Source organism: Aulonocara sp. 'chitande type north' Nkhata Bay, linkage group LG23 (genome assembly GCF_057382095.1).
Source record: "Aulonocara sp. 'chitande type north' Nkhata Bay isolate Kocher_YH1m ecotype deep benthic linkage group LG23, A_spYH_male_GT1.1, whole genome shotgun sequence".
In the NCBI taxonomy this organism is placed as follows: Eukaryota; Metazoa; Chordata; class Actinopteri; order Cichliformes; family Cichlidae; genus Aulonocara; species Aulonocara sp. 'chitande type north' Nkhata Bay.
This window is the reverse complement of record NC_141365.1, coordinates 8044414-8054528: the sequence shown is the minus strand read 5'-3', so window position 1 is coordinate 8054528 and position 10115 is coordinate 8044414. Positions and strand designations below refer to the sequence as shown.

The window sequence follows — 10115 nt, the reverse complement described above, 5'->3', positions numbered from 1 at the left end:
TGTGATGATGTGACATGCAACGTTTCCTTTACACTGGGCCATCAGTTAACAAGGAAACATTGTACACACACACACATAAACACGCTACGATCATCGTAGTAAGATACTTGTTATTGATTTCATGTTTTTATTAAATGCTTTTATTTTGACGGCCAGCTATCGAACCCACTTGGTTATATAATCACCCACCATTTTATACTTGTGTCAAGCCAGCCTCCAATTCGAGACTTGCAGTCAAGCCAGCCTCCAGTTTGTGGTGAAATCAAAGTTAAAACAGTAAAGTGACACGAATGAGCGGAACTATGGAGACATTATACAGCGCTCTCGGCTTGGAGTGGGTTGACGGCAGGAGCATTTTATTTTTTTCCTGTCTTTTTCTTCTGCTGGCTCATGTTCTGAAGAACCGAGTGCCGAAAAACTTTCCTCCCGGACCGTGGGCTCTCCCTTTTATTGGTGATCTTCATCGCCTGCAACCTAACAGATTCCATCTGCAGTTCGAAGAGGTGTGATACAAAGTAACGATTATTATTATCATTGTTGCTGTTAAGAAGAAGAATATATTCATATAGAAAATGGGGCGACTCGTTTACTGCAAATAGGTAGCTAAATGGTGCTATAGGTTCCCTTTATTCCTCCGTTATTGGTAATCATTTAGACTTAGATTGGGCTACATGGGGCAGAGCAGTTTTTTTTATTAGACTTTAAAACATTCGGTAACATAACCAGTGTTGCCAATTTAGCAACTTTGTCGCTATATTTAGCGAGTTTTCAGACCCCTTAGCGACTTTTTTTTTCTAAAAAGCGACTAGCGACAAATCTGGCGACTTTTTCTGGAATTATTGGAGACTTATTTATGACGACTTTTTGACGTGAAAGGGCGTGTTGCTCTTACTCTCAACAAGCAGCGGTGCTGCCGTGGGCACCTCACCCGTGCTAAAGCGCTCACGGGCGGAGGATAGTCCTCCCCCAGCTGCAGGAGATGTTCACACCTGTGCGTCCAAACTGCAAATGAATCGCGCATGAGCGAAGCCGCTGCTCCCGCACTGTCTGTAACACAGTCAGTTCTTCTTTTACTGTTATGCTGTTTTGTGGATCACAAGGTTTAAAACTACTTATAAACACACACTCTCACACACAAAGTAACTCCACCAGAGTGCCTATTTCGGGTCACTTTTGCCGGTCGAAGCCCGAATAAAGGAGCAGGGTTGGAATTGTGACATTAAAAAACAATAATTGCTAAAAGAAATTAAGTTTGTAGTTCTAAATAAATTCTAAATGCATTTAGGACGTTTTTTGCTAACTTTATGTCTCTTCCACGATGTTATTTCTCTCTCCAACAGCGTAGGTTATCATTATATTAGCATGACCAATTATGCATATTAGGTGATGACGTCATCTAGCAACTTCTAGCGACTTTTAGGACAGCCAATAGCGATTTTCCTTACTGAGGAGTTGGCAACACTGAACATAACTAACAGCCTACAAGCTTAGTGTGAGCTGCATTTCAAGTCGCTGCTATTGTCCTTTCAGCTTCTACTTTTTGCTGCCGAGTGTCCCGTAAAGAGACATTAAATATTTGTAAGCAAGCATTTCTGTTTTATTTTATTAGCTGCTTTCAGTTCTTGTTTTTTGTTTTTATTTGCTTGTTTTGTGGTTGTTGTATTTTTTGGGACATGGTATCACATGTCACACTTATCACAGCTGCTACAGTCTTAGTTTTCTTTTGGTAGAATAAAAATGTAAAAGTCAGCTGTATCAGAAAAGTTATTTCTTTTTAAATTATCCTAAAATATGCAAGTGTTGAATAACAAGCTAAATCTACTGTCGATTCAGTTTTCAGAGAAATATGGAAACATTTTCAGCCTTCGAATCTTTGGTCATAGAGTTGTGATCATTAATGGCTACAAGTCTGTAAAGGAAGCCCTGGTCCAACGAGGAGAAGACTTTGCAGATCGTCCCATAATTCCTCTGGTTGACGATGTATTTGGAAATAAAGGTGATTTCATTTCTTTTAATTACACACTTAATATTGGAGTATCAGATGGGCACCAAGTTAGATTTATTAGCGTGACGATGGTGATCAACATGCCTAGTTTCTCTTCCAGTCAAAATATGTATATTTGTATATGTTTTTTCAAAGGTATTGTAGCTTCCAGTGGTTATCCATGGAAGCAGCGGAGGAGGTTTTCTCTTCAGACACTCAGAAACTTTGGTCTGGGCAAGACGACGTTGGCAGAATTCATCCAGCAGGAGTGCCAGTATCTCACAGAGGCTTTTGCAGACCAGCAAGGCATTTAAAAATCACACTGTTTGATAGTCTGAGGAACTTGGAAAGAAAAGCGTCTGGACTTCTTTAACCCTTTAGAGCCGATCGGAGCGGGCACGCTCTGTTTTGCGTAACTATTTTTAAATCCCAGTAGCACTGCAACCACGTAAGCTAGCGCAAAATTTTTTTTTGCATATGAAACCGGAGGAGTTGTACTTACATCTTATGCCATCAGCTTGTCCTAGGTCACGGTTTCCTTCCACATAAAGCTTTGCAAAAACTGCATAAAAAGCGCTTGCAGGAACAAAAACATAATATTCCAGAAACACGCTTTGCCGATCCGATCAGCTGTTCATAACACTTCCTGCGTTGGAATAGACGTCGGCGCGAACTTTTGCATTTCCGCCATTACCTGCCCGAAACCGGAAGTGACGTAATTTTCGCGGAAATGTAGTCTTTTTTACCCTCAGGGCCTATACTGGTCTTTTTAAAAGTTATCTTTGACTTTATGACTTTCTGTGTCGTTTCTGGGATGCTTAGGACTCATATTGCACTGCTGGAAATAGTTTATTTTGATGCATATGCTGCTTTTTTGCAAATTTGCAGTATAATATTTATTTTCGTTTTTCCTGCAGTGTATAAAAATTGGCGTATTTCAAAAATAAAACTATGAAGACGCTCAAAATAAATTTCCTGTGGTGGGAAACTATTTTGTGCAACTTTTTTGTATTTACAGTTTTGAGGGATAAGCCTCCTAAATTTCTCTAACTACAAATATATGTTAAAAAACCAAAAACAATTTTCAATTTTTTTGTAGTTTATTGCACTTTTTTGCAATTTATGTAATTACTATGCACTTAATGAATACATATTATTAAAATCTGGGCTATAATGGTTGTATTGGTGTATAGCAACTTGAAATGCTCCCAAAAATGGCTCCACAGCATGTAAAAATATAATATAAGCTCTGGCGGCCTTGGCTCTATGGTAGGTCTTAAAGGGTTAAGTTCCTTGAAGATGTTTCACCTCTAATCCGAGAAGCTTCTTCAGAATTGAAGAAGCTTCTCGGACTTCCAAGCTCCTTAGACTATGATGACCTGGATGACTGAGAACCTTCACAGACACACACTGTTTGATGATAATTTTTACATTTTAAATGTTTGATAATTGCTTATGACCTTATCTAATTTTCTGCTAAACATATAAAATATGAAATTGCTAATTTTTCTTATATAATACACGCTTTTTTGGTAAATATCAAGCAAGTTTGTCTTCTCTTTGGACATGGAGTCCATTTTCTGTCTCACCCACACTTTATTTTTATTTACAGGAAAGCCTTTTAATGCACAGCCATTGCTAAACAACGCCGTGTCAAACATCATCTGCTGTTTGGTGTTTTCAAATCGATTTGAGTACAGTGATGAGAAGCATCAGTCTATTCTTCAGGACTTCAATGAGCTTTTGTACTTGGAGGTAACCATGTGGGCACAGGTGAGCCTCCTTTAAACCAGGATTCAGTAATCTAATTAAAAGGATTTATGCAAATGCATGTGTCATATTTATTTGAATCACATTATTATAAAAGGCTCTCCTTGAATTGTTCCCTTCCTGAATTGTTCTGTGTCCCAGTGATTTGTATATTTGTAATTCATACATAGAGACCACCGATTTAAAGCATCTAAATCTTACTTGAGTCCAGCTTTGATTAGGTTGTTTTTTTGTTTTTGTTTTTTTAATCAAGTTTGACTATTAGTATAATGTTCTTTTAGGAAATACTGTGTTAGCTTTATGCCATATGTTGTCTCATCTATATATTTTTCTAAAGGTCTTGAGGATCATCAAGATGTTGACAAATGTGAAACAAGCCTTTTGTGTTCTTTTTGGGCAGCAGTGGTTTTGACAGTGAAATTCCCCCATGCAGTTATTTAGGTGTTCTTCTGGGTTCTTTTGTGACCTCCTGGGTGATCAGTGGTGCACTCTTTAAGTCATTTTGGTAGGCCGACCACTCCTATGAAGGTTCACTACTGTTCCAAGTTTTCTTCATTTGTGGATAAGGGCTCTGATCTTTTTTGTGGAGTCCCAGCGACTTAGAAATGTTTTTATAAGCCGTTCTCAGGTGCTTTAAGATCTTTTAGCCTCCTTTACTTTGTCAGACAGGTTCTATTTAAGTGATTTAAAAGGTCTTTACAAAAAATGGGATTAATCATAGTCAATTCATGATTTTACAAGAGAGTTCTTTACTTTTTCGCATAGGGACATACAGTAATGTGGATCTCTCTTTGAAAGCTAATTAATTTAGTACATTTTTATTAAATAAATAGAAATGTCATAGATATATCCACGCTGTCTGACAAGTTAGTGACTGTCCTCCTGCGCTGTAGATGTACAACGCAATGCCCTGGCTGATGAAGTGGGTGCCCGGACCTCATCAGAAGACATTTACTCTGGTCAAGAATATAAATAATTACATAGAAAACAGGATCAGTGAACACAAAGAAGACTTTAACCCATCATCTCCGAGAGACTACATCGACTCCTTTCTCATAGAAATGGAAAAGGTGAGTGTTGTCCTGCATCTCTGCTGTTTTTGTTCTTTTTACATTTTTAATGAAATGTCATCAGATTTTTTTTTTTCATCTTTGCCTCTAACAGAATGAAGGCAATGATTCAAGTTTTGATCTCAGTAGTTTGAATGCTTGCACCCTTGACCTCTTTGGTGCTGGAACTGAAACTACTACCACTACTTTATACTGGGGCCTTCTGTATATGATCCACTATCCTGTCATACAAGGTTTGTGACTGAGTAATAGTCACTATGACTACATATTCTGCAAGTATCTCAACTTTATAATGACAGCGGCCTCTTATAGGTCAGCCATTTATATAAAAATTGATTGTTTCTGATGTGACATTGTAATGTGTGTCTCTGTTTAATTTTGTCTCTGGATTGGGTTTTCTCTCAAGTCTATTTTATATATTTACTTAGATTTGAATTGTTTTCTCAACTTTAAAAATCTTGACGTAGACTCACATTATTAACTGTGTACAGAAAAAGTCCAGGCTGAGATCGATGCTGTGATTGGTTCATCCAGACAGCCCTCTATGAGTGACAGAGAAAACATGCCTTATACCAATGCGGTTATTCATGAGATCCAGAGAATGGGCAACATCCTCCCACTGAGTTTGTCACACATGACAAACAAGGATACAATATTGGATAAGTACACAATCCCAAAGGTACTCATGCTAAGAATTATTTTACCAAAGCCTTTTGCTTGTTTTTCTGGTTTCTGGTCATATAGCTACTGAATAACTCATTAAATTCAGCAATGTTTTTTTTTTTCAGTCACTTTAAAGCATAGATAAACTCAGAAAGACAGTTTTTGCGCAATATTTATAATGGAAATATCTTAATTAATTGCAGTGGGCTAATGGTTAAACATAAAAAACAACCACTGCATTTTGGTGCATCTGTTGTTAAATAACAAGTGTTTTACAACTCATAATACGATACAACACATTTAGTAGCTCTTTTGGAATATCCAAATATTAATTGCTCAACATATGTAATGATAATTCGTTTCTCTATCAGCTGATTTTCCATCTAACCTGTTTAATTATTTTGTTCTTAAAAGTTGAGATAATTTTTAAACAAACACAAATTAACTTACCTGTTTCTTCAGGGCACCATGATCCTGCCTTTATTGCACTCTGTACTCAATGATGAGTCAATGTGGGAAACTCCACATTCCTTCAACCCTCAACACTTTTTGGACCAGGATGGTAACTTTAGGAAGAGAGAAGCCTTTATGCCTTTTTCTGCAGGTATGTCAAGAGGGCAGTTTATCTCAGTGAACGTATTCTGTTAATGAATATGTAGGCAAACAACAAGAGAGGTGTTTGAGCAAGATATGGTAAAAGAAGTGTTACATGTTTCTGCTTGCTGTTAACTGTTCGTGAGCACCGACTTATATCTACAAACAATTTCTTACATCACTGAGTTTGCAGGGGATCGGTGTCTCTTTTGTGTGTTTCAGAGCTGTAGTAATAACCTCTGTAAGATGAAAGCATAGTGACTGAAACTCTTATTGTGTATTATCAGGCAAGCGTGTGTGTCTCGGGGAGCAGCTTGCCCGAATGGAATTATTCCTGTTCTTTACCTCCCTCCTTCAGAGGTTTTCATTCTCGGCACCTGCTGGAGAGCAGCCCAGTCTGGAGTTCACACTGGGAACCACCCGTTGTCCCAAACCTTACTGCCTTTGTGCCGCGGCACGTTAAATCATCAAGTATAAGCTAAACACGTCTATTTCTTACAGTGTACATTTGTCTTTCATTACATTTTATAATGTCAAGCAGTTTCTGTTTCATCATTATCTATTTCTATTATGTTATGAGCCAGAATGCTGTTTAATAAAACCTTTAGAAATTACATACATATATACTGAAATTACATATCTGCTGTATACAAACTGTATAAAATTCTGACATTATACTAAACACTTTTTAATGATTCATTGTTGAGTGATAATCTATGTGCCACTGTGAAGCAGTGGTTTTAAATGTGCTGAACAAATAAACATGACCTGACTTGAAAATGTGTGCGTGAGTAATATATATTCATCTTTCACTTAATCCAGTTTTGATTGACCTAATCCTTCTTATTCAGTCTGTTTTTTTATTGAAGTTCACACTGCTATCAGTTTGAGATGTCCATGGCATTTCTCAGTGTTTGTATTGTCCAATACAGTTTTGTATTCCTCAGCCATTACCTGGCAACAACACAGTTACAACACTATAAAATGCCCATGTGAATCTGATGTAGTAGTTCTACTCTTCGAGGATCAAGTTGCAGCATGATAATAGAGAATATCTGACTTCATAGTATGACTCGATTCATGCAGCTCAGCGTCATTTAGGGTTCATCGTTTTTTTGTGGTCTCTAACCTTTTCCAGTATCGACTGTATGATGTGTGTCATATGACAGTTTCCATTATCTAAAGGTCTCTGCATGGCTGAAAGGTGCCTTGAAAGTGTGTCAGCAAATTCAAGCAGTTTTCAAAGACATACTTTGCCTGTGCATTGAAGTTTGCTATTCTCATTAACAAAAAGCCATTGCAACAGTATCCTTTCAAGTGTGGAAACAATGGCTTGTGGTCTATTTGGGTAATGAAATGTACAGGCTAAAGTTATTTTGGGAGCGCTCTATATGCCTAAACCACAGCCAAGCACTCCTTTTTGATCTGTGCATGTCTGATTTTGGTACCTTTTAAGGTGGCAGCCTCCCTCGTTGTCCATCGTGGTCCTATAGGAGAATCCCTTCCCAGCTTATTGCACAGAAGACTTAATTATTATCACAAAGGCTAGTACGGGTGCATCAGTTAAGAAAAAGGACCTTTTAAATCAAAGGCTAGTACGGGTGCATCAGTTAAGAAAAAGGACCTTTTAAATCCTAGACCTTTGCCAGACATGCGTCACTGCCTGGTTGTGTGTTTTCTGCTAAGTCATTCAACTAGTGACCCAGATCATGTACCACACCCTGAACAGCTCTGTGGTTTGTGGTAGCTAAATGTTTCTCATGCCACTATCTTTTGTGGCATCAGACCTGACACAGAAAAAGATGTGCATGCACATTCACACCAGTATTGTACTTTCACATCACGAGCATCCACGTGTCTCCTTGGGTCTGGGCATTGTAAATTTTGTCGTCAGAGGGTTAACGCAAGCCGTCGCTGTGCTTTCATGGGTATTGTGACCACAAAGTTGTCCACAGAAAAACTGCACTACATAGGTTAACAGAAGTCACCCAGGAATTCATGGTGTAAAAATCTGGAAGAATGGAAAGTCTTGTGAATTTGTGTGCTGATGACTTGCTTGTCTGAACCAACAGTGTTTGTCCCCTATCTCCTGGAATGTATCAAATCATTTAGCGTGCTGTCGGGAAATTCAGCTGTAGTAAAAGTGAATTTATGCCACTCATAGATGATTTGGGGGTACATTTCTGATTTTTCTGCTGTTCACATTCCTTGTTCTTAAAACTCCCTGTAAACCCAAACTCTTGAGGACTCTCTTATCTTATCCATTTTTCCACCAGTGTCATTTATTTAAAAAACAAAACAAAAAAACAACTGGTTTAATAGTTTGCATTTTCATCAGTCATATTTTTATCACTACCTTCAAATCAGACATTTTGGATGGAGCTCTGTTCCCAAATTCATGCTTTTTTTAAATAAGTCATGTTTTTTATGACCTCTTCTCAATGCCACAAACTCCCAAACATTTAGCTTCCAGTTTTCGTTATGGCAGTTAGCACAACCATGTTAGTGAAGCCTTCACCAATTAACTGAAGTGTGATTTCAGATGAACTTTCAAAAGAGAGCCTGTCCAGTATTCAAAGGTTTTTTGTCAATTCCAGGTTGATTGAATTTAAAGTCTTGCATAAGCTCCACTACGCCAAGACTTAACAAAACATTTGGCACTGTCTCCCCCATGTGTGACAAATGTGGTATTGCAAAAGTGTCAGTGTCACACATGTTGTGGTCCTGTCCAGATATATTTGGCTTACCCAAACAGTATGGTGTGTTCATTAACCTGCAGTGTAATCTGGAGATATTTGGCTCCTATGATGGGACAAGAGCACTCCCATTTAATCAAAGACAACTTCTGAGGGAAGGCATCATTGCTGCTAAAAATATTCATTTTGCTGACTCCATTATTTATCTCCTTGGTTGGGTTTTTGTATTTAAAAAAAAAAGGATAATGAGCATAGACATCCGGTCACTGTATGACAAACCACAGTTCTGCTAATTTGAGTAGCAGAACTAGACGTTTCATTGCTGTTTATGGTGCCTTTTGGAAAGAGATTTTTGACATCTCTTTGTTTTTTTTGCTGCACATTTTGGCAGAACAACCCCAGGACACAACTTTGGGGTGTTTTCACCTCCCTCCTTCAGAGGTTTTCATTCTTGGCACCTGCTGGAGAGCAGCCCAGTCTGGGAACCACTTGTTGTCCCAAACCTTACATCCTCTGTGCCGTGGCACGTTAAACCATCAAGTATAAGCTAAACACATCTATTTCTTACAGTGTACATTTGTCTTTTATTACATTTTTCATGTCAAGCAGTTTCTGTTTCACCATTGTCTATTTGTATTATGTTGTGAGCCAGCATGCTGTTTGATTAAACCTTTAGACATTACATACACTATTATACTGTATACAAATATAAGATTCTGACATTAAACTACACACTTTTTAATGATTCATTGTTGAGCCCTGACTGTGAAGCAGTTTGAAAGACCTTCTGTGGTTTTAAATGTGCTGAACAAATAAACGTAGCCTGATATGAAAATGTGTGTGTGAGTAACATATATTCATCTTTCACTGAATCCAGTTTGGATTGATCTAATTCTTCTTAGCCTGATTTCTTTTAAGTTCACACTGCTATCAGTCGGACGTGCCTGCCCTGGGCATTTCTCAATGTTTGTATTGTGCAATACGGTTTTGTGTTCCTCAGCCATTACCTGGCAACAACACAGTTACAGCACAATACAATGCCCATGTATGGTGTGTTCATTAACTTGGAGTGTAATCTGGCCATATGTGGCTATTATAATGGTGCAAGAGCACTCACATTTAATCAAAGACAACCTCCAAGGGAAGGCATCACTGCAAGAAATATTCATTTTACTGACTTCATTATTTATCTCCTTGATTGGGTTTTTGTATTTAAAAAAAAAAAAAAAAGATATGGGCATAGACATCCGGTCACTGTATGACAAACCACAGTTCTGCTAATTTGAGTCACAGAACTAAATGTTTCACTCAACTTAGGGGAGAAAAACAAACCAAAAC

General features: G+C 38.0%; 1 protein-coding gene across 4 annotated transcripts; it reads left to right on the top strand.

Moving 5' to 3' along the window:
* The first annotated feature begins 203 nt into the window (after positions 1-203).
* On the top strand, positions 204-6861 carry LOC147301120 (cytochrome P450 2J2-like). Of its 4 annotated transcripts, XM_086284725.1 has the most exons (10): positions 204-503; positions 1834-1996; positions 2141-2292; positions 3380-3396; positions 3529-3757; positions 4648-4824; positions 4919-5057; positions 5316-5503; positions 5950-6091; positions 6369-6861. In XM_086284725.1, exons 1-10 carry the CDS (start codon positions 291-293, stop codon positions 6542-6544), a joined length of 1596 nt encoding a protein of 531 aa, XP_086140851.1. In that variant the 5' UTR covers positions 204-290; the 3' UTR covers positions 6545-6861. The 4 variants fall into 4 exon arrangements, with proteins under 4 accessions (XP_086140851.1, XP_086140852.1, XP_086140850.1 ...); XM_086284726.1 differs by lacking the exon at positions 3380-3396 and having other exon boundaries at positions 1834-1980; positions 2157-2271; positions 3597-3757; XM_086284724.1 differs by lacking the exon at positions 3380-3396 and having other exon boundaries at positions 2141-2290; positions 3597-3757.
* The last annotated feature ends 3254 nt before the right edge of the window (positions 6862-10115 follow it).